The sequence below is a fragment of the Xiphophorus maculatus genome, chromosome 20 (genome assembly GCF_002775205.1).
Source record: "Xiphophorus maculatus strain JP 163 A chromosome 20, X_maculatus-5.0-male, whole genome shotgun sequence".
Classification (NCBI taxonomy): domain Eukaryota; kingdom Metazoa; phylum Chordata; class Actinopteri; order Cyprinodontiformes; family Poeciliidae; genus Xiphophorus; species Xiphophorus maculatus.
Genome location: NC_036462.1, coordinates 25,970,611 through 25,995,593, shown reverse-complemented (window position 1 = coordinate 25,995,593; position 24,983 = coordinate 25,970,611). Strand labels below are relative to the sequence as shown.

Here is a 24,983-nt window from a genome sequence, read left to right as displayed (position 1 = left end):
TCATGCCACTCCGCTCAATAACAACTGGGCGACATTAGTATCACTGGGAGGCGTGAAACATCTGGGAGGGGCCTCCGTGTTGTGACAGTAACGTCTCAGCTGGCCGTGAAAAACAGCGGCTCTTCGGTCGGTGGAGAAGGGGGAGCTTTCTTCTCGCGGAAAAAAGAGGCTGCTGACTGAGATGCGCGCGGCTCCGACGCAGCGGAGGTCGCGAGGCTGCTGGTGAATTACAATTGGCACGCGGAGCCACCGTGAACGCAGGGCTTTTTATTTTTAAAAATCGCGTGCGACGAATTTCCACCCCTTTCTGCTAATTGTAGCTTTTTCACCGAAGGGGATTTTTTTTTTTGTCTTTTAGTCTGCCACAGGAATGTTTTTGCCCGGCTGGGTTTTTGCTACGGAGGACCACGAAGACCTTCGAAGGCATCGGTCATGCTCTCTGGTAAGCTCCAAGATGTCTCTCTCATCCTGACTGGGCGGACGAGGGCATCTTCGTCAGCACTGCTTTTATGTGTTGCATTAACATTTTAAGTCGACGCCGACAGAAGTATTTATGGGGTTAAAAAAATAAATAGATAAATAAAAAAATAAGTAGAGCTCCTGTTTTTAGACCAGCCTAAAGACACACCTGCGAAATGTTATTGCTCGAATGAATTAGTCCTGGGTGGCTCATTAAGAGCCGGTGTTGCTGTCTCAATGCGGGGTAGCTGCAGCCTGACAAGCCGGGCTTTAATGAGGGGCATGCTGTTTGCTGGACGACACGTCTGCGCATTAAATGCAAGGACTGCATGGAATAAGGCCAAATATTTTTCATCTGGGTGCAAGCGAGCGCACTGTTTTTCCGTGGCAGGCACCAATACACTGAAAGCGGGGAATGCGCGTCCATATACATGAATATAATCAGGTGCCATGAAGGAGTACAAATCTGTGTCAGGCTTCCTGGGAATACAACTTCTCCCTGTTGCTGCATTCTCAGGCAGGATCCTGATCCGGCTGTCTCTCACACGTTTCGCTGTTTCCACCTGCATGAGCGCTGCCTGTTCCCATGCAGACTCGTTAAGCCCTATTATTAACAGATTCCTGAACCAGGAGGCCTGCGGGGATGTGAAAAAGCTAATCCAGAAGAAGTTGGTCAGTCAGTGCCTCCAGGGTCATCTGCTTACCCCCATGTTTTGCTTTGTCTTTGTGTTCAGAACTTAAATATGGTTTTATTTTGAGCTGAAGGGGGATTGTTGCCTCTGTTTTCTGGTAAACATCTACATAGTGGAATCTTGTTTAGATCCGTCTTTAGTAAATTTCTGATATTAGGTGTGTTGCAATGGTAGACAGTTGAAACTTATGTCATTTTTTAAAAGTGCTTGGTTTACCTTTCTGTAAACAAATGGTCCGTCCAGGTTTTCAAGAACAAACCAAGTCTGACTATTTGATTCATGATCAAAAACTTCAGTCTGAAAAATTCAGTGCGTGTTATTTTAGATACATTAAGTATCTTGGACACATAATCTCATTACTCAAATGTTTAAGCTATTTCAAATGAAATAATTTGTCTGGACATACAACGTTTGGTTTTTATTTTTGCTAGATCACCTCAAACGTGAAGTGATGTCCCTTCACTTTAGCACTCCCTGCATGTGTTTTTAAATGTAAAATTCAACTGAGAGTGAATTATTAGTCATATCTGTGCTAATCAGAGATTTGATATCAGATTTTGGCCTGATTCCAATGTATGCCAATCTTGAAAAACTACAACTAAAACCAAAAATCTTTAGTTCTGCTTTCTGGATGAATTGAAAATGGATCTAATTTATATGTCAGGTTACACGTTAATAAAACTGTTACGTTACAAGCCAGTGTTACAGAGCCGAAGCTATCAGCGCCATTGACGCAAACACTGTCTGGGACAGATGAGGCTGTACAAAATAATAATAAGTAAAAGAAAACAAGCTCCTATTTCACTGTTCAGAATGTAGCACTATACGTACTCGCCTCTATTCCTTCAAAATAACGATATAGTTAGCTTAATATTTGAATGCAAAATCCTTATTTAATAGATCATTGAATCATTTATTCAGTAATTGAAGAGCCTAATGACATCACATGATTTAATAGTTCAAAGCAAAGATGCAATTTTGGTAATTACACTTTAAACAGGTTTTAGCATCTTGTTTTAGCTGTGAGGACAATCATCAGGTATGTACGCCCTGTAGCATTATAAACGATCCCTTCCCTGAATTTTCTGATAGAATTGAGGTCATCAAATGGATAAAGGAGAGCAGCTTTATCTTTTATACGTTTTTACTATAGTCTACAAAAGTCTCTGTTTTGCCTGAAGGAAAAAAAAAAGTTTTTTTCTCTATAAGCTCTTGAGCTTCTTGTGATTTCATATTAAACATTTCATTTGTTCTGAAAGCAGTGAAATGGGTCTTCTTCCCTCTGTAACAACTTCAACATGGAAGAGTGTTGTCAGCGCAGTTTAGTGGTGCTTGCATTGGTGTTTTAGTGATTTCTTGGTGCAACCTGGCCTGGACCTTAGAAAGGGCTTAAAGTGGCGGTAACCCAAGGTTACAGTTTATTTGGGGTGCCCACAGATTATTATTATTTTTTTTATGAATACATGTTTGCAAACATTGTACTATTATGAGAAATAGACTAATACCAGGTGAGTTGTAATAATATCTTCTTTTTTTGTGTATATAAACAATAACACAGTATTTGAAAAATTATAGTTTTTTTTGGAGAGGGAAACAACATGGTGCTATTAGCCAAGGGATGCATTAAATCTAATCAGTTGGTATCATCAGTTCATATCTGGTTATATATAGGACATATAAATGTACTGCAATTAGCATAAATAGCATTAGCATTATTTAGCGAACCAAAACGATTTCCCACCCAGGGCTCCACATCAATGTAAATTCGGCCCTGGATGCACCTCTAGTGGCATCACAGAGATTTTTTTTTATCCTGTTTGTCATTTTGATCTGTTTTTATTTCTGCTCTTCTTATCTTTTAATATTTTTTTTCTATAACCATAGCAACTGGTTTAGTAAAAGTCCTCTGCGCTCTCTTGACACGGATCTACTTAAACATCTGCACAGATTTAACCCTGAAAACATCATTGGGGAGGAATCGAGTCCCAGAGCTTATCAAGTGGTGGTCTTGTTAGCCACAAGATAACCCACTTTGTCTCTAAATCGCATAAGCACGAAAAAAAAGAAGCACAAAAGGGGAAAATGAAATCAGATCAGAGAAGCTACTGTATGTGCGTGTAAGTAAAGCCTCTGACTGCAGGGCCGGGGCTGCCTTCATAAATCTGACTGAAACAAAAGCGCTGAGCTGCTTCCAAAATCAACAAAGCGGATTACAGAGAGTAGAAACACTCTTTGGAGTACATGCAGGAGTCCCTCCAGGTGTGTAGAGCAGAGGGGGGGAAACGTATGGAAATAATCCCCTTGGACTACAGGAGCGCATTCCTTTCTTTATTGCTACTCCCCTTTCCTCCCCCAGCCTATCATAGCAGACTCCAGGTGGATCGCAATCAGCAGGTCTACGTTTTGCCCATGGTAGGCGCCAAGGTGACTCAAGGCCAGTGAAGGTGGAATAATACATCGACTTGATTGGTCAGTGTGAGCCTCCTTTGTGCTGCTTGGTGTGTTTATGGATCAGTATATAGTGGATACAGATCACACAGCTGGAGATTACTTTGTAATCAGGGGTCGGTGGGGGTCACCTGACCTCCTGTAAACTTTCGCACTGTTCCTTTGGTTGGGGTCGCTCAGGTGGGGTAAAACCTCCACAGTGACTGAGCTGACCGCAGTCACACAGAGACAGGTTCGGAGGACAGACGACACACAGAGTGTAAGCCTGTAACTCTGTTTCCATTAACGAGAAAATTGTGCAACTTGAAATTACGAAAATGAACTGGCTTAATTGAAATATGACAATAAAAAAAAAAAATCACGTTTTCAGATTAAAAAATGTAATTAGCGTCAGGATGAGGTGGTTTTCCATCCGTATCAAAACACATTTTTCACATCACACGCATCGTGTGATCAACAGCTGGATGTTACTACTGGTGAAAACGACAAAGAGGAAGACAGGAAGTAGTTGGAGGATGATGGGTTTTTTTTGTTTTGTTTTGTTTTGCACAATGTGCATCTGGCTCCACCAGAGCTCTCACAGCGTCGCATAGTTCATAAAATGCTGTCTGTCACTCATAGGCCTGTCATAACAATTTTGCTGGACGATAAATTGCCCCAGAACTTATTGCGATAAACGATAACATTGTTGTTTTGGAGAACATTTTCAAGTAACATAATAGTAATAATTGCATAAAATTGTAAGAACACATTCTCATAAATAAACTTTAAATTCTAATGAACATTTAAACACTGGAACTGGAAGATATTTGGAATACCCAAAATAAAAAAACAAACAAAAGAAACACCAAATGAAATAAATTATGAAAACTCTGGAAATAAAATTATCCTTCCAAAAAAGGTTTAGTTGAGACTAAAACATCAGACTGAAGATTTTTATCATGAAGTTTTTGGTAAAATGAGAGAAAAGAGAAACAATAAATCAAGCAAATGAAAATTATTGTTTCTTTTAATTTATCATGCGATTAATTGGTTTATTGTTTACATTGGGAGGCCTAGTCACTCACACATGTTGAATCCATAGCTCTTCTGTAAAATTGCCGACCCAACTTCTCCAAACCCCAGCCTTCATAGCTGTTCCCAGGCAGCTTGTCGCTCCAACGCCTGAATAAGACACAGATGTCTCCTCTGATGGCTGAGAGATGATGATGCCAGGGCCATTTCTGAATTATAATAAAAATGTTTACATCCGTCCCTGACATGATTTGTAATGACTTATCGCGGGAACAAGCTTATTCACATGTGATTTTACTTTCATTTGGAATTTTTTTTTTTTTTTCCACATCAGCACAACACAAAGATTTGCTCACATTTGTAATGGAAACTCAGCTACAGCTGTATGTTGTTCAGATCTACAATCTTTGTCACGGTCATTTTAAAGAGACACGCTCTATATAAACTCTAAGCTGTGATCCTTGCTCTAATCCAACTGGAGGTGCCGACTTGTAGCCCGGCCCCGAGGCGGGCGGCAGAGTGGGCAGGGGGGTAGGTACCATGTGTAAGTTGACAACAGCAGCTGCGTCAACACCAACAGGCAACATGCGGGTGTCGGCCTCACCTGTCCACGGCGAGCTGGACGAACGCTTCCAGCTGCTCTTTTATGCGTCAGCTGCTCAGCAAACGTCACGAGTTACTGTTGTAAAAACACATGTGGATTTCTTGGAGGTCAAACTCTTCAGCAATGAATTTCTAATAGTGGCACCACACGACTGTTTATGATCTCAGGAAGGTGAAGAATTTAAAACACACAAGCTGTGAGTGTTTGGATTTCTACAGATTGTAAGACGCCTGCTGTATGAAGGAAAACAGACTTCCTACAGTGTGTAATGTGTCAATAAATAGGATTCTCTGCTAAATATTTTTGTGTTTGTTCTGGAGAAAGACTGAAGTTTCAGTCATGTTCTATCTGACCCATCAGTAGTTGTTTTGGAGACTCCCTCCTTTAAAGTAAAGATGCACTGATGCAGATTTTTGGAAGTCTTCACAAATGTACAGTTTTTTTTCCTTTGGACTAGAACACATAAAAATGAGCATATGCATATTTTCTCTACACTGAAAACATCTATTGATACTGTCTATAGACAGAAATTAGTGAGTTCTCAGTTTTGATGCATTCAGTGCACACAGTGTTGCTTTTTTTATTTTTTATTTTTGTAGCATATGCATCAACATCCGGCCCTGACATGATTTGTAATGACTTATCGCGGGAACAAGCTTATTAACACGTGATTTTACTTTCATTGGCAATTTTTATATTTTTTCGACATCAGCACAACTCAAAGATTTGCTCACATTTGTAATGAAACTCAGCTACAGCTGTATGCTGTTCAGATCTACAATCTGAACAGGAGATTTATTGATTAATCCTTATATTTTCCACCTTTATTAACTTTTTTTTCAAATTTTCAGATATCTTTTTTTCTTTTGCATTTTTCATTTGTTTTTAATGTCAGTTTCCTACTACTTCATGTATAACATACAGTAAATTAATTTCTATTGTTTCTTAGAGACGTTTCAGTTCCTATCAGTTCTGAACTGAACTGATGAATCCTTTTTGATGAGAGAAGTCTTTCAAAAACAACTTGCATTAGGACTATTATGTAATGACTGAGAATAGACACCACACTGCATTTTAAACTATTTTAATGAATGTAATTTATTTGTTTTTTGTTGATTAAGATTGTGTGCCCTCAGTTAATGACACTTTCTATTCTAGTTGCCTAATAATTTTACTTCCTGGTTGGTATTCTTTGATGTGATTGCTGATTGTTTTCGGGATGCATTTGATCGTATGAAACGTGCTCTATAAATAAAACAAGAGTGAGATGAAAACACAGAGCAGCGAAACAGAACGATTGGAATCATGTAGGGATAAAAGCTGCGTATAAATCCGTACGAGTTGAAGAGTTAATCTTACTGTGAACGTTATAATCTCTCGTGTATTAGTCCGAAGATGAAGATGCGACGTTCGGGCATCTCCAGTGTTGTGATCTGTACCAGGGTAGTTCTCAGCCCGTGTTTAGCTAACACATCCTCCTGGGTGCCATCTAAAGCTCTACACGTGCAAAGTCAACATGCGTTTGATGATTTGATGCTCGGGTCTCTTCTGTTGATGCTTTAATGTAATCCTTTTTTGATGCTGCTCTCCGCGTCTTTATCTGATTCTCCACTGTCCCACCAGCATCCTTCTGGAATCTGCTTCCTTTGTACCTGCCCACATCTGCAAACCAGATGTTTTTGAACATTTAGCAGTCAGGTGCCCTGTACTTTAGACGTCGTAATGATCAAAGGTTTAAACCTGGTTGTCCTCTTTGTTCAGTCTGTTTTTGTGTGCAAACCACCGCTTCTCCAAAACCTCATAAACGCACAACGCTTAGCTACAACCAGGCTATTATAATTACACACTGAAGTGTAGCAAACACTGACTGTATTGTTCAAAGCCAACTTATCTCATCTGATAGTCGTTATGCACACCAGACCCATACAGACTCCAGTAATTTAATTAGAGAAACCAGGAGCTCAGTTGGAATAAAAAAGCTTGTTTTGCTGGACAGACGACCAGCGTTGAAGATGTTGTCCTCGTGAGATGAATACCACCATAAAAAAGTTGTCAGACCTTTTGAACTGTTTCACAGTTCAAAGATAAACCATTAGAAACTAACACCTAATTAGTTTAGCTTATTTAAACATTCACAAATGGGCCGGTCACAATAAGAAATAATAACCAATTAATCACATGATAAATTAGATTTTTTTTTTTTAATCTCTTGCTCTCGGTAAAGACGAACGCTTTATTTCCCTCTGCTCCCTGTTTCCCTTGCTCTGTTTTTGTACTGTCTTTTTCTATATTTTTGGAGCCTTTCTTTGCACATCCTCCAGATCTACAAATTATGGATCTGGTCAACCGGCCTCTCAATGCAATTGATCAAATTTTCTCGACGAGAAGACTGGGCACAGGAGAGCCCTCTTGTCCTACGGGGACACACCTGGCGGGATACACCCTGGATTTATTCGTAACAGGATTTCTGCTGTTTGGAGCTTGTGGATACATGGCTTATTGACAAATTTGTGACGGACTTGGCTGAACTAGCAAACACTCAGATTGTTGGTGTGGACAGAGACACAAGTTGGATGCGAGCCTTGCTGAGACTCGCAGCCCAGCTGAGGACTCAAAACACACTAACGGAATGGATCTTGGAGAAGTTGCTAGTTTCGGTTCGGTGGAGTGACCAAACTAATTTGGATGATTGGGAACTGAGATGTATTGGAGAGACTTTAGGGAAGATTGAAATTTAGAATCTATCTGACCTAAGACATTCTGTATCTGAATTGGCTTTCCCCGTGTTGCCTTGGAAAGGCTGCACATTTCCAATCTCCTTGAAGATATGTAAACATAACGCTCCTTCCCACCTCACCCCCTTCTGTTATCCATGCAGCTGTGGAGCTGAGCGCTCCCAAGGACATTCCTCGATAACAACATCTTATCTGACTTCTGCCAGGAGGCTGAGCAACGTGGTTTCATGGCCTTGTGATGTCACCGCCTTCACTCATGTCTTTGTTTTGTCTGAATGTTGCTATTTGCCCTAATGTGTCCTTTCCTCTTTTTTATTTTATTTTGTTAGAAACTGTGGAGTACTCACTTTTAACCCAGAAAAGTAATTAGAACAAACTTGGAATTCAGAGACTCTAGTTTATTAGTCACTCCTTAACTTATATTTTAGAAACTGTAGAGTACTCACTATTTAGATCAATATTAGATTAATATTTAGATTATTATTCAGACAGACTCCTATTATTGCAACCCAGAAAAGGAATTAAAACAAACTTAGAATCCAGAAAAAAATATTCCAGAATAGGAACATTTAGTTTTTATTATTACTTAGAAAGTGTGGAGTACTCATTACTTTTACAAATTTAGAGCACACTTAGAAAGTCCAGAGAATACCTACACTTATTTTGCAACCCAGAACAGGGATTAGAACTTGGAACCCAGAAAAACTACCTTAGCAACTATGTTTTAGACTCCTATTGTCCCAACCCAGAAAAGGAATTAGATACTTACTTATTCTTATCTACCAAGCCTGAATAGGAGTATCTAGTTTATATACTTTGGGTCAACATTATTAGCTTTTTCTTCTTTTGCTCTTTTCTTTGGCTTGTTATTTTGTTTGTATTAACTTTTAAATCCTGTAAAGCACTTTGTATTGCTTTGTTGCTGAAAATGTGCTATATAAATAAAATTACCTTAACCTTTAGAATGAGCTCAATAATTTCCATTTGCATGATTTGTTGTTTTTCTACCTAAAACTAAGTCTTCAGTCTGGTGCTTTGGTCTCAACTAGCCATTTTTATGAAGTACAATTTTGTTTGCAGACTTTAATAATTCATTTTATTTGTTGTTTTTTTTAGTTATTTTGGATAATAATGTCTTCCAGTCAATAGTCTCAAAATAACAGTATTATCGTTTTATCGCATTAACTTCTGGGACAATTTATCATCCAGCGAAATGTATGGCCTATTCACAATTCAAATGTCATAATATGTTTTTTGATAGTTGTTTTTTTTAGTTAGGCAGAAGTATAAACTTATTCAGTCCTGTCTTTCTTTTATTAGATTTTACTTTTTACACATTATTCTTCATTTAGGAAACAAATATTTGCATATATAAAATATAGAACAATAATAACAATTTCTTTAACAACAGAGAGCTAAAACACCCGGTCCATTTCTTCCAGTCAAACCCAGATCCAACAAAAACAGTCTTATGAGAACCGAGTCTTTCACTCTCTTCCAGCTTACATCCTCCAACACAGAAGCATTTAAAATGACTTTTTATATCCTATTTTAAACTGAGTTATGTCTTTATATTGTTTCCATCCAACATTTAACCCGTTCCATAAATCCACTCCACAAACACACTTTTTTTTTCTTGTGAGATACTCTATTTTTAAAAATCTTCTGTTTCCTCTTAATGTATAACAAAACATTCTGTCACAGACCTTATATAATAAAAAACTGTATACTGAAAGGAAAATAATATATTATTTCAGAGTTCTTTCACAAAGGAAAGTGTGGCATACTGTTGTGTTATTTGCTATTATACTTCTAGATAAAGTTCAACTACTTGTTTTTATCTAACTGACACCAAAAAGATGCCTTCATAATTTATTTATTTATTTGCACATGAATTGTTTTTCTTCCACTTCCCAACTAGTTTGTGTTGGTCTGTCACATAAAATCCCAACAAAATCGATTTAGTAGTTGTTTGTTGCCACAAAGTGGAAAAAGCTGCACAATATGAAAAAAACCTTGTTTCATATTATGAAACCCTGTTAAAATCATCCACCCTTAGAGAGGCAGATCTGGTGAACATAAACTGTAAAGTTAAAGAGAAAATTGTGCCTCTGGATCTACTGGTTCATTTACTGACAGGAACAATGTAGTGGTGCGTTTTTTTTATTTTTCTTTGTATGCCAAAGGATTAAAAGAACACGAGCAGAGCTGCGAGAGTGAAATATTTGTTTTTGGTCAAGATGGTGGGAACATCTTTATTGAGAAAGGCACCAAATGTCTGAGCAAATGTTTCTGTGGCACAACAGAGCAATTCTTAAGAGGCATGGCAACCTTTTGGCTCCCGCGTTCAGCTGCCTAGATGAATACCAAATGTTTCCCACTTGTTTTCTCAAGCGCTTCTCTCTGTGGTTCTTCCACTCGGCCGCCCATCGGATAACAGTTGTGACGGTGTATTGTTTATCTCAGGTAAAAAAACAAAACAAAAAAAACCCTCCTCTCAGTCCATTAGATTAGCAGTGAAAATCCGATCATCATAGACTCCACTTGGTCTAACGGGATTCATGTGACGAGCTTTTGTCCGGGCGGCAGTCGTAAGTCTGCCACATGTTTTTTGTGAAAGGCTCCCACTTGTCTGTCAAAGGGAGGTCAGGGGGGCGGAGGCTTTCACACATACACTAGCTACCGGTTCACTTTCAGGACAGAAGCCAGCACAACCTTTTGAAGCATCTAGTGTTTGTTTTCACAGAAAACAAGGAAGTAGCCGGTTGATTGTGAGCAGAACTTCGAAGGTGGCTGCTCTAACTAACCGGTAGATAAATGTTTCTGTTTCAAAGATGCAGCGCCGGCTGAAGCGGCCTCAGCCACGGCGATTGTGCGCCAGGACTGAAGAGCCCTCCGTGTGGATTTGTGAGCTGCCGGAAGTCGTTTTATGATTCAAGCAACTGGCAAAGAGACAGAAGGGCGATTGTTTATGGCAGCGATCTGTGAGCAGCGATGAGTAAAGGGGTTTTGGCAGAAAACACTGTCACTATTTTTGGATATCAGGTCTCTGTTGGATATTAGAGATGAAGCTTTGTGCATTTGGCACATAGACTACATGGAAACAAAACAATACCTGCCTCAGTCAGTTCAGTGAAAACAATACTTTTCAAAGGTTTGGGTGTATTTCTTGATTGGAATATTTTCAGAATTATCTGTCTCAGTGGTGAACAATCTGAAATTTGGGAGTTGGAAGTCAAGACAGGAGGAGATAAAATAATACTCATTGATTTCCTACTTTTGTTACCGATTCCACCAACCAGGCTTCAGTCCTTCTGGTTTCTTTCTTCTTGTTCTTCTCCTCACTTTGCTTTAATCAAGACATGGACAAACTACTAAGGGAATAAATTTCTCCTCCTCTAATTCAGTCCATACATTATTAATGTTACTTATCGTGTCTCATTTCCCATCTTTTTGCAAATTAATTAGTTGCTAATTGTAGTAGAGTGCTAATTTTAGAGTCATTCTTTCAGAATCTCTTACACGCATGTTAAAATCAGACTCAAAACTGGATTTGAGTTCAGTGTAGAATTGCAGATGTTTCTTTTTGGATTTAACATGGCTGGCCAACACAAAACAACTCTTAATTCTTTATACGTTTAAAGTGTGGGATGCATTTTTTCAACCCCTTTAATTCAACAATTAAGCCCAATGTAAGTGTAATGAAACAAGCCTAAAGTTGTTGTCTCTGTACTTTAATAAATGTGCAATTTAAATATCCCCATGTTTTATTTTTTTTTTTAATTAATAAACACCTTGATATTATAACTTCACAATTGTGCCCTACCTTGTGTTTGTCTGTTTCATAAAATACCAATAAAATACTAAAAGTTTGTGGTTGCAATGTGACAAAGTGTGACAAATTTTATATTTGCAAGGCCTTACAATAGTATCTAAAGTTAGTGTATCGGTGAATTGTTGCAATTCTAACCATCAGTTTCCTTCATCCTTTTTACTTGCACTATGTGGTTTGACTTACTTTTAAATTCCTATTTTTTGTAAACCTAAAGCAGCAGAGAACTGTGCCATATTTATTCTAAACTAATAATATAATAACATTAATGTGGATTTCTCCTTTGATCTCTCTCAGAATTCGACTTTATTCATCTGAGCCGAGGCGCAGCGCCTCGCTGTGTGTCTCCCACGATTCGGACCCCGCCCATGTTCATCTACTGCTAATTTGGAGAGAAAATGCTGCTACCTCCACACCTCAACACCACAGATGGCTGCAAGGTCATACTGAAGGAAAGATTGAAACTTGCAAACATTTCTATCTGTGCCTTTCAGATGCAAATGATCTCTAATCCGTCTTCATCCAGGTAAGGGCGTTGCTGGGAGAGTGAGTTGTGTCCCCAAAGTTACTTTGCATGGAGGTCAAAGGACATCTGATAACATCCATGGGTTTGGGGACTCCTGGTGAGTAGCAGAGTCGTCTCACTGTGTAAGAAAACAAAGAGAAAAAACAGCCCATCATGTCTGGACAAGCTTGAAATGGCCTGAGAAATTTATTTAGTAGCTTTTTTTTTTTCTTCTTCTGACAAGTTTTGTCATGGGACCAGTCAGCTGAAAAAACATCTGCTTGTGTGAACGCCTTTTGTTCACACAGTGTCACCACAGCTGGAAGATACTTTAATCAGAAAAGTAGAAATCTGAAAACAAAACGGTGCAAAAAAAAAAAGAGAGAGACAGTGATATGATGGGAAAAACACTCGTTGCACCAGGTTCTTTTTTTAGCTACTGTACATGTAAACCTGAGTCATTTGCTCTAAATGTGAAGCTGCTGTTGTTTGCTATCTAAAGATGCTTTACATGTGTTGTGGCCTGCAGATGTTCAAAGCTGCCAGGACAGCAAACTGCAGGCTGAGAGGATTGCAGCTCTGCAGGAGAGAAAGCAGACCCTGGAGGCTCTCCTCAATGCCAGAGTAGGAGAACTTAAACAAGTGTGTTTGCAGGAAGCGGTGAGTAGCTTTCATTTCAGTTTTCAGACGTACCAAATGAAGGTCAGGATAAAAAAAACCCAACAAAAATGTATTCCCTTTCACCATGTGAAAAAAACCTATTGTAGCCTATTTCTCTCTTGGACATATGGATATTACCAGCTTTCACAAGATGCTGAAAAATAAAACCGAACAATTAAAACTGAAGGCATTTTAACATTTTCTGCAAAATGAATTATAACATCCTCACTTGTACTTCCACTAGTAATGGCTGAAATTAAACATTAGCATGTCAGGTACACGACTAGTAACATTGTCACTGAGCATTTTCAGGGAGGTTTGTTGTGAGACCTTCAAAGCACTGTGTGTAGGCCATAATGTGTAGCGTTAAGAGCAAAATCAGCCAGAACCCAAAACGCAGTCAAAACAAGTTTTATTACAAAAATAATGATGTAGAAGGGTGTGATCACACTGATGGGTCAGGGGTGGGGGATCCACAGGGGTCAGGAGTCCAGCCGGGGGAGGCTTGGGTGAATGGACAATGGGAGGTCAGGGGACAAACAGAAGACAGGGACAAAATCCACCAACCAGAGGCTGAGTCATGAAACGGTCCGGGGTCATGCACGGAGGGTCTCAGGCAGTGAAAATCCAATAACCAGAAGGCAGGAGGCAGGGTCAGAGACAGGCAGGGTTCAGCAACAGGACTTCCAACAGCAAAAGGATTAGGCAAAGATCTGTGGTCATAAACAGGCAGGACCAGAAAACTCTTTGTCTCATAAGACAAGGCTTGAAAGCTGTGACAGTGGCAACAGACGATCTCGCACTGAGCTGGTGACGAGCAGCTGTTTAAGTAGGGAGCAGCACAGAGCAGGTGAGGGAAATGAGTAATCAGCCCAGCCAAGGCAGAGCTGAAGGGCTGGAATCATGACATAATGCAAACCAGTTGTTCTCAAGACAGAGACAAACATACATAGTGACCAGATATGACTGGTTCATTTCACCATAGCAACACTTTATAAGGAATCGACCAAACAATAGTGCATTTGTTCTGACTACAACATATGTATGAGGCCGGTACTTCCGACCACATTCAGAACTGAAAAGCTTTTTGGAGCAGTCGCACGAGTCTCACACACACCAGTCCTGCCATGTTAGTGCACCAGGTGCATAATCTGAAAGAGCACAACGCCTGTGATCCTTCAGCTCGGTTTGTATAATGTGAGAGGAATTGATCATTGTGTTCATTGTAGAGCGATGACTTGAGACGGATTATGATCAGCTCACCATCCAGAATCCTAGAAACACATCTCAAAGCTGAACGTGAGGAGAGGTGTCAGAAATTGGCAGATGGCTACACATAAGCTTGTCACAATAAGTAATAAGTCAATTAATTGCATGAGAGATTAAAATTAAAATGAGCATGATAATATCCATTTGCATGATTGTTTGTGTTGTTAGAGATGCTGCCCTTTAATATTATTGAAAAGCCAGCATTTTAAAAAATGCTGCAAACATTTGACAATCAGTACAAAGTGGTTAGTTTGCACTTTTTTTTGGCACTTTTTCCTGTTTTCTCTGTCTGAGCCTAATATGTGATCTGAAGGGAATTTGTGTTTTGTTGAGACTGCACAACCCACTTTATTTATTGTTTAGGTTGTTTTGTTTATTTATTTTGGACACTTAATGTGTCTCCCAGTTCCAGTGTTAAATGGAAATTAAAGTTTATTGATCTTTGAGAGGGAGTTCTTGCATTATTATATTAAGGTAGTTGAAAATGGTCTCAAAATACCAATATTATAATTTATCGTAATAATTTCTGGGACCATTTATTGTTTCCCAAAATTAGTTATTGTGACAAAAGAGGGTAAAACAGGCTCTTGGTGGGTAGGCTGTCCTAACATTTTCTCTCTTTTTTTAAAGTTATTAAATACAATAAAATTACTTTTTCACAGACATAAAAATTAGATTAACGTCTGTAAATATTTCTTAATGACAAAGTATTTAACAGAGCGACCCAATTCCTCCATGTGACTGAGAAGTGGTGTTCTCTTTGACCTGTCCGTTTACATTCACGTTCAGTTTACCTCCATATTTTCACCCTCTTTGCTTCACCACCGTTGAGCTCGGACTGATGGAGCAACTTGCCGCACCGTTTTCTCAAATACAAAGGCCTGCAGATGAGTTGCTCCTGAGAGCCTGTCAGCACATGTTAATAAGGCCACAGGGCCCTCAGCTTTTCTTTGCAGCTGTTTAACACATCCCTTCATTTTCAGCTGGCTGTGTAGTGAGTCACTCCATCTCACTTCGCCTGTTTTTGGACTCAAATGGCGACAGAGCAGCTCGTCTCAGATGTTTTGAACTGCTGCTCTTCTGCAGGATTTTATTCCTGACACAACAGTTTATATACAATTGTCTCCATTGATTTGTTGCAATATTAGTGCATAATACCATTCATTAGGGGTTGAACCAATTAGTCGACTAGTCGACTAGTCGACTCTAGGACGTCTCGCGAGTTTTTACATTTCATGTCGACTAGTCGCAGTCATGTGATTGCCGGTGGTGACAGCCTGTGCTGATCTGACAGCACAGTATACGTCACAAGACAGAAGAAAAATAAGTTAATACATTAGTTTAAATGATATGTAGATGGATGCATATTTGTGGTTTTACAGTGTTTTTAAAAGGAGATGGAGTTGCAGCTGCAGTCCACTACAAAACACGAGCCGTCTAAAACTCGCCCCCTTCCCGCTAATGATGTCACTTAGCCGGCTCGCGAGTGTCTTTGTCACGACGATCTAACTAATACATTATGATGTTATGTTGCTGATTAAATAAAGATCTGTGGTAATGACAGTGTATACTTGTCTGACATATATATAGCCGTGAGTTCGTGCTAAGAATGACACTTTGTGCTTAGAAGTGTCATCAGATCAGCTGTCAGAGTGTATGACACTCTGACAGCTGATCTGACAGAACACTGGCTACAAAATGGCGTCTTCCAAACAGATCGAGGACAAAACCCGCATCTTGTCAAACAGGTAGAAATTACTGGGTCCTTGTATGACAATGTGCTCTTAGCGAACTCTTAGCGAAGAGAATATTGACAGCGAGTGAACTTTATTTACCCCCCGCCCCCGTGCCACCTCTTTTTATTGTTTTTACATGCCATCTAAAAGATGTGCGTTTCCTTTTGAATGTTGGTTTCCCAGCAACTTATTATTTATCATAAACTATCCCGATGTTTTGTTGTTTCACTTGTTGCTGTTCTGTGTAAATGCCGTATTTTTCCATGAAAACGGGTAATAAAGCCTGTACGTTACTCCAAAGCTTTGCGTCTTGCGTTGCCATGACGTCACAACGACTAGTCAACTCGACATTGACTCGACTTTTATCATGTTGACGTTGACTAGAAAATATCTTAAATCGTTCAATCTGCTGAGTCAGCAGAGCTTCCTGCCGCGCATCGGGCGGAGGAGAAGCAGGTGGTTTCGTTGAATTCAGCTGTAACCAAACGGGATCCGTTCATAACAAGTTTGGCTTGTGATGTTCCAAAAGCACCATGTAGTCAGTGTGATCATTTGACTCCTATAGTAACTATCCAGAGATCATCAGCATCAGCCGGTGTTTAGAAAAAAAAAAGTCAGACCCGATTTTGTGCAACAAACTTTTCCCAGCTGCTCACGAAGAATCTCCGTAATAGACTTAGTAAAAGCAGGAGAAGGGGAGAGAGTGTGTGTGTGTGTGTGTGGAGGGGGGGGGGGGTGGGGGGGTCAATATTTGCCGTGAAAATAGCTAATAAAGCCTCCAAGTAGTTGTGAAGGGTTTTTGCGCTTACGTCACTATGACGTCACCGCGACTAGTCGACATCGACTCGACTATTATCATGATGTAGTCAACCTTAAAAAATATGTAGTCGTTCAACCCCTACCATTCATAGGATTTATGTGCGGTAAACTCATCTTGGATCGCTCAGACAAGTAAAGAGTCACTACTAAATGTCCTCTGTAGGAGCTGACTGGGAAGTTGCCGCGTTCTTTCCCTCTGGAGGTCGGGGAGAAACCCCCACTGGTGCAGCGCAGAGCTGGCCTGGCGCCGAGCACCAAGGCAGAGGTAAGCCATCCCCCTGAATATCAATAGTGCTTTACACATTAGCTGGATCTCTGTGCTTGTGTCATAATGTGAACGACTGTTTTCTGGCTTCAGGATGACTCCGGCCAAAGAAAGCAGATGAAGGCGATCTTCACCGGCGCTCTATGCAGACACTCTGAGTCAGACAGAAATGGCCTAAACAGCAAGAGGACAGTCCACAGGGGGTGTCATACAGGTGAAAGACATTGTTTCTTCCAAATGAAAAGAAACCTTAAGTGCCGTGCATATGTGTTTCTACTCTTTTCACATTCAAACAATAAACCCATTTGTTGAATTTTATGTGATAGAACAACACAAAGTAATGTATTGTTGTAAAGAAGGTTACTTAGTATTCAGTTGTTGTGCAAATAAAGATCTGAAAGTGTCACACTTAATTTGCACACGTAGAGACTTAATTTCTTTTGCTCATTGTTTAGCTAAAGTTGAGTCGGATTGGATGGGAAACGTCTGTTAACATCAACTTTAAAGTCTCAATTGAATTTAGGTGTGGACTTTGACTGAGCCATAGTAGCTCACTAAAATGCTTCACATCTGAACTAGAGCTGCACAATATGTTGAATCGCCTCTGCTATACCACAGTGTGTGTGACATTGCAGTGGATGCCTGGATGCACTATTTGGAAGGATATACTGTATTATCACAAGACATGCTTTCACATGCTGTATATCTAGAACATATTTGCCTCTACAGTCTATGGCTACTACCTTTATCTGTTATTGATAAAACTGAGATATTGGTCTTCATACGGCTGCTTGTTCTTTAATTTCTCTAAAAATATGACATTAATTAATTTCCATTTGTGTTTTTATTACATTTTGCTGCCTTATGTTTCTTGCTAAGCTGTTTCTTCTGCTGCTGGAAACTAGATTTCCCAGAGGAACCTGAGTGACTAATAAAGTCTAATCTAAAAACGTCTAAACGGTTGATTTTATACTGATATTAAAATACATGCAATACTTACTACAGTACGGATTTTTATTTAAACCTGTCTGAGTAATGTTTATTCAGAGGACAATTAAGCACTACTTTTTGTTGCTCTGTGACATAAATCCCAATGAAAGACTTGGATTTTTGTGGCTTAACATGAGAAATTCATCTGTAAGCTCTGCAGGAGAAGGAAATAAATACAAACAACAATGTTAATCTCACTGAAAGAGCACTTCACTTATGTTTAGCAACCATAAGTGAAACATCACCAAATTAACAAATCAGCCCATGACCAGAACTACTCACTGTCTTTTAGAGGACACTGTGATGTCAGAAAGTACCAGCTCCATGTCGGATTCAACATCACACGACAACGGTGAGTTGGCTGTACATAAATGTTCTTTTCTCATTTTTTTACTCTGCCTAAATACCCCAGGAATGGTTGGTATTCATTGGTGTATGTTGCAGTTGGTCGTCATTTGCTGCTGTTTTTCTCCTCATAGACTCTTCACCCAGCGTTGCTGCTGACCAGCGCTCCCTGTCTCAGCCCCGGCTCACCGTGGGAAGCCCCGACCACAGAATCAGCAGGAAACTCTCTCCTGTTGAGATTTACTATGAAATGAGGACACGTCGCAACTCGGTCACAAGCTCTGTGAGGTAATTGTCTAAGAGTTCAGTTGTACACGTTCTGCTGCCAACCTGGTCCCTCTGTCACTTATAGATGTACAAGATACAATCTCTATTGTGTAAGTTATACAAACTTTGTGTTGACTTTTGCAGCCCAACTCACTCTTTACCCAGAAGTGCTTCTAATGTTGAAGGTAGAAGTGTTCCAGCAACTCCGTTGTTGGCCCGAACTGCTCCAATCAGCGTTCACATCAGGTATCCAGTGATGGCTCTGATGGCTTTTGTCTCACAGTGGTGTCCAGACTTTTTCTCCTGGGGTCAAAACTGACAAATCTAAACTACTAGTGGGCCACAAGATTCATTAAGTTACAAATGCAAAAATTAGTTTATTGTGATTTAAAAAATTTTATTTTTATTTTCCCTGCTCAACAATAAACCAGATTTTTCTGAAATATGTACATCACAAATCATGAAATAAATGGCTTCAGACTGTTGCCTTATTAAAAGTAAAACAATTTCCACATCTTTGTTGGTCATCAGTTGTTTACCATTTTGACATGTGATCAGAGGCCGAACAAAATGATTTCAAAGGCCACAAATGGCCCCCGGGCCACATTTTGGACAGCCCTAATCTAAGATATGTAATCAGTCACACTGTTTGTTGAGGAGCACCTATTATACAACATGCAAACAGCAGCTCTTCATATTTTTGATATTTAGATTTTTTTTTATTGATTTGATGCACTTGTAGTTTTGTACTGATCAAATTTAGCTGCCATGTTATGACTCACTTAAAAAATACAGAAAATGTCCACTGATCTTTATCTGTAGTTGTCTTTGTGAGTCTTCTTGTTCTTGTGTTTAATCCTCCTGCAGGTCTGACACATCGGGTAGTAATGGATTGAAGCAGTGGTCTGGCAGCCTGGATGTGCCGTACATGATTCCCCTGGCTCAGGAGGGCTCATCTTCTGATCGCAGGACCTGCCCTTACAGCTCCAGAGCACGGCGCAGCAACAGCTCTGAGGCCCTCCTGGATCGCTCCAGCCTGCCAGACGAGCCTGGACCCAGAAACGGCATGCCTCAGCGGGGAGGACCGTACAAAAGCTCCGAGACCCTGACCGACGGCAAACTGCAGCAGATTCAGCTCGGCAGCCCAGAGAGCCAAGGCGACGGCTCCGTGGAGCAGAGTAAAATGCGTCTGTCAGTGGGCGGCAGAGGGGCCAGCGGAGGCTACAACGAACTACTGATGGACTACATCTGGGGAAAGCAGCAGAGGATGCAGGTGCAGCACCAGTTGTACCAGTCCACAGGCAGAATTTGGCAAGACATGTCCTCTCCTCGTTCCTCTACTGCTGCAGTGCCTCCACATGCCAACGGCTTCTCCCATTCCCAGGTGAACCTTCCCAGTGCTGCAAGTCCTTACAGCCCCATGGTCCTCAGAGGGTCCCAGGCGGAGCTTCGTAGGGTCAAGGTCACCAGGACCAAATCTTGTGGGCCTTTCATTCCTTTGCAGCAACATTCACAAGATGGTATTTTGCTCTCTGCGTACGAGTCTTCTCTTCCTGCCACTGGCACCACCACATCCTCCATCCCCAACCTACTCCCATATCAGACTGAGCTGACTGGGCCCTCCTTTGGCCGTAGGCCCCCGCAGTTTTCTCTCCCCACTCCAGAAGATTCGACCAGAAGCCTACATAAAGCTCTCGCCCTGGAGGGACTGAGGGACTGGTACTTGAGGAACGCCTTCGGCTACCCTCCTTCTGCCTCTAAGGGCCAGGAAGCGGGCATCTCTCGGCTCTCGCATCCCCATCATCTGGTGCAACATCCCCAGTCCCTTCAAGGGGAAACGGCCAACCTCCAAAGGCCTCAAATACCCCAGTCAGCAAGCTTCCATGGTCACCCCCTGCATGGACGGTCAGTACACAAATGTCTCTACATGACTGGAATATTCTGTCAAAAGCTAGAATTTATACATATTTATGTAAAATGAACAGATTAAAACAACATTCTGTTTTTGAAAAAAAATGCTCTCCATGCTCTAGATTGTCCCTAACTTTAGACTGTAAAGTATTTATCTTGTGGTTTGTAAGGAAAGTCAACACATTGTCTGACTACAATGCACTGCTAAAAGAAGAAGACAAATTAAACAGCAGAAGCACTAAATGTCTGGATCATGAACAGTCAGGCATGTGAATTTATGTCATGCTGAATCAACAACAAAAGACAATGTCTGACTTTTTTTCCTTTTAATCTACAATAGCCCTAATTCTCCACTGCAAAAAATAATGCCAGAGTACATTTACACCAAAAAACATATACATTTTATTTTGATAAACTTGGATAACCTGACATTAAGAAGCTGTAAATTTGCAAGATAAAATGATATATTTCCAGTGGTTAAAGGCCTGAATTTAGGATTTTTAGAGTAGGATATTTTTACATTGTGAAGTCAGAATAGTGTGTGAGGGAAAAAAACAAAACTCTGAACCTCAAATTTTTCCTATAAATCTTCTCAGACATTTGTGACAGAAAATGCCGGTAGTCCTATGAGATTGAGGTGGTAAATCTAGGAGGTGCATACTTTTAATTTGTCATGTGAGTAATAAACATTTTTACCAAAATATAAAAACATATGTAAACTGTGTAGTGTTTTTGAATTAAGCTTAGCTTTTTATATTAGTGAAGTTTTAAATGGTAGAAATAAATGCATATGCTATACCTACCTCAATTAAACATTTTTTAACCTTAGTGTGCAACATGTTTAACAGGGAGCGTTTTGTCGTAAATCTGCAGCACATTTGAAACTTTCACTGAGTGATTTATGCTTGTTGACTTTTCTTTGCTTGTGAAAAATAAACAGACTTCACAAAGTTTACACTTTGTTTAAAGGAGACTGGAGGTTGTAACTGTCAGAAGACACAAACTACTGACTAGATCCTAATGAGGTGGAGTTAGCAGGTTTTGTTTGTTTGGGAGATAATTACTTAAAAGGAGAATGTCGTGTGTGTATCTTTCTCTTTGACCTTTCTGCTTTTATAGATCATATTTGTTTAGCTGTTATCCAGCAGAGGACGGTCATGTTACTCTAGTCTAGCCTTATCCGCTATGAATTGATCCATCATCTAATTTTACAACTCTGCCTAATTTTATGGGGCCATTTTTGAATAAGCATAAATTTCCCACCTAAAGCCTTATGCTAACATTTAGCCTCTCTGTTGTTTGTTTTATTCAAAAGCAGCACCAATCAGATTTAGCTTGCAGTTTGTGACCTTTAGCTCAAGTACAGCTGGGTCATGCAACAGGACGTTGATCGAAGAGCACATACAAATCTGTCTCTGAATCGTTCCCCACAAAGCAATAATTTTGAAGTGCCCTAGTCAAAGTCTGTACAAAATTTTATGATCCCAAATGGGTTGTTCATGATCAAAAACACTCACATGTGGCAACAAAACATCAAAGTACTTTGCATCATAATTGTGAATGCGCAAGAAATATTTAATTTTGTCAAATGACATCATCAAAATTATGAAGCAAGTGGACATCAAATAATATATAATGATCAATATTCCAGTTATTATGAATCAAAACTAACACTAAGCAGGTGGATTTTTAGCCTAAAAGAAATCAGTGTTTCAGCAGTTTTGCAGTTTTCTGGGAGTTTGTTCCAGACTAGTGATTGCTGCTTCTCCATGCAGCTCGCTAACGATGTGCTTTTTTAAAAATATTTTTTAAAAACTTTTAACATACTGCCTTTATGGGCTTCATGCACTGACCATAATTTTTGTGTGTGTGTTTTTCTCCCAGGTCAATGGAGTTTTCTCTCTACCAGGAAACTCCAGATCCACAAAAGCAAGAGGCGACCCCAAAAGAGCCGAGTGCGGACCCAGGTACCCTGGTCTGAAAGCCACACGATGCAACGTATCAGCAGAAACACTGTAGCCTCACCTAGACTCGATTAAAAGTTACAAGTGGATACAACGTGACCTCAGTAGCAAAGCAAAACATGGCAACCTCAGCAGAATGAGACTGAAGTGTAGCTGTATAGTTTAAAAAACAACAGAAGAAGAATTAAAAAAGCTGAAGAATTTCCTGTGTTCTGTCTGATTCCAACAGTATAAACTTGTAACCCAGTGTTTCTGTCTGAATGTGCACAAGTGCTGACTTGTCGAAACATCTAATACCAGTAAACACTGCGTCTGGTCCCACTAAATCTCCCAAGATATACTTTTTTACAGAATATAGACATCTCTAAATAACTATTTTGTATATCCTGATATAAAAACAGCTATATTACAGAGGGTAATTTATTGCTTCTCAAATATGTGATAAACAGTGGTTACGGTCTCATTACATTTGAACAAAATAGCTACATGATTGCTTTTCTAAACTATATTTTAAAAAAAGTGAAAACATGCCTCACTGTTCATCTACCATTCACTCGCTAGCATTTCTCCTTTTTTTTTTTTAAAGAAAAGTATTTTATGAAAATGAACAGGGCGGCAAGAACTGTAGTGACATCACGCTCAGGTGGAAGTGCCAAGCTGTTTACAAACACTGCCTTGCTGAAGTATTCGTAGCAGATGAACTTTTCCAGTTTTTGTCACTTTACAACCACAAACATCAAACTGGACGAAATACGCTGATGCAAAAAGATGAAGGAAAACAAAAAACATGCATGGCTTTCTGGATGGTTTAGAAAAGTGAGGCATACAAATATACGCAAAGTTATTGACTCAAGGGGAGCTGAATACAAACGCACCCCTCACTTTCCTGCTTTTTGTCTGTAGAATATAGAAAATCCTGCATCAATTTTCCTACTCAATTTATGCGCTACTTTGTATTTGTCTGTCACTTTAAAATCCCAATAAAAATGTTACGGTGATCAGGCTGGTTCAAATATTTTAGCTAACTTATGTGCTAACAATAATCTGTAAAAAGTTATAACATAAACAAAGTGAAACCGTTGATGATGTCACTCAATTAGTTAATAGACTGATTGTCTTTTTTTTTATTTTCTAGACTCAGATGAGTGCTGGGTAATAAATGAAGCCTTCTCTGTTAAGACCTCAACAGACGAGTTAAAACCAGCTGCAGGTAAACGCGTAGGGCTGGAGTGAGACCTGCTGTATGGTTGTAGCACATGACTGTAGGACAACGAATGAAACTACATTCAGCTGGATTTGAGTGTCATACAGAGCACTTTATAAACATCTGAAGCCTTAATTCCCTATTAAGTAGTCGCCAGGAGACGGGCAGCAGTGAGGTTTTGCTATGAGGCAAAGCTAAAGAGGCTTTTCAACGTCTGCTGTAGGTGTGGGGTGTGGGTGTGTAGATGGTGAGGATGGTGCTGAGGAGTTTCACACTGGCATTTTATTCCCAACTAATCTCATAACAGTATAGTATAAAATAACCTCACCTCAACCTTCCACCCCCAAGTGAGCATTATTGGTGGTTTGTGGTAGCGGAGCTGCTGCAGCGTTCGGCGAAGGTGTGAGCAGGTCTCGCACTGTTGCATCCTGTAAAATAAAATGAAAACTGGTCTGTATTTGTAGGGACTGTAAATCATGTGCTGGGTTTTTTTTGTTGTTGTTGTTTAACAGAAAACCTCATTTTACATTTTTCTACCATATGTTGCATCATAATTCATTTTCTAATCAGACTCTGTAGTATTTAGAAAAGCCATGAGGCATAAAAACCTGAAATACTGTTTGGTGTACCATAACTTTTTTCTCTCTTTTTTTTTTTTATTGTATTTGTTGTCGGTTTTTATACTTGAAGCATTGCCATTGTAGAACTAATTTGAATGTGATTATTTAAGTGTGTGACTCTATATTTTTTCACTGTATCACGCTGTGGAGTGCCATGTTTTCTGATGCGTTTCAGTTTCCAGCTTCACAAATCTCCTTCCCAGCTCATTAAAAACCTGAAATCAAAGACCAAACTGCTGTGCACTGGGGGTCAGAAAGGTATTTTTCATATTATGTACTCTGTAAATACAAAATAAATGCTATGAATTTAGCTCTAAAGCAAAATGTATTCAAACTATATTATATTTATGAACCTATAACATTTTGTAGCCATCTACTGTAGCTCTTGGTGCAGGAATTGCCAGTGTGTGTTTAAACCATTTTATTTAGCAGTGTGATGCGTTGACATATAATTTGACTATTTTTTTTTCAAAATATATAAATGCAGCTGTTTTATCTTTCCCTCATCTCCTTCTAATCAGGCCTATGACATTTGACTTAACAGACCTGCTCTCTGCTGTACATTTGAGATTTTGCATTTGTTCTACTAAATAAAGTGTCATGTTGAAATTACCTCTATATTCCTCTGAAGTATTTTCTCCAAG

The 24,983-nt window shown here is 39.7% G+C and overlaps 1 protein-coding gene across 1 annotated transcript; it reads left to right on the top strand.

Annotated features, from left to right (window-relative positions):
- LOC102231983 (coiled-coil domain-containing protein 120-like) lies at positions 1 to 24,951 on the top strand. Its single transcript, XM_005813827.2, has 11 exons — positions 1 to 442; positions 12,082 to 12,224; positions 12,311 to 12,407; positions 12,819 to 12,949; positions 16,937 to 17,038; positions 17,132 to 17,252; positions 18,321 to 18,380; positions 18,508 to 18,661; positions 18,785 to 18,886; positions 19,508 to 20,545; positions 22,436 to 24,951. The coding sequence occupies exons 3-11, from the start codon at positions 12,359 to 12,361 to the stop codon at positions 22,530 to 22,532; spliced, it is 1,854 nt and encodes a 617-aa protein (XP_005813884.1). The 5' UTR covers positions 1 to 442; positions 12,082 to 12,224; positions 12,311 to 12,358; the 3' UTR covers positions 22,533 to 24,951.
- Positions 24,952 to 24,983: the final 32 nt, after the last annotated feature.

What these genes read in the sequence shown, in the direction of transcription:
- LOC102231983 (XM_005813827.2), top strand. Translation starts at nt 12,359, where the DNA reads ATGGAGGTCAAAGGACATCTGATAACATCCATGGGTTTGGGGACTCCT. An exon ending in CATGGGTTTGGGGACTCCTG is followed by an intron (nt 12,408 to 12,818) that starts GTGAGTAGCAGA and finishes TGTGGCCTGCAG; the next exon opens with ATGTTCAAAGCTGCCAGGAC. An exon ending in CGCCGAGCACCAAGGCAGAG is followed by an intron (nt 17,039 to 17,131) that starts GTAAGCCATCCC and finishes TTCTGGCTTCAG; the next exon opens with GATGACTCCGGCCAAAGAAA.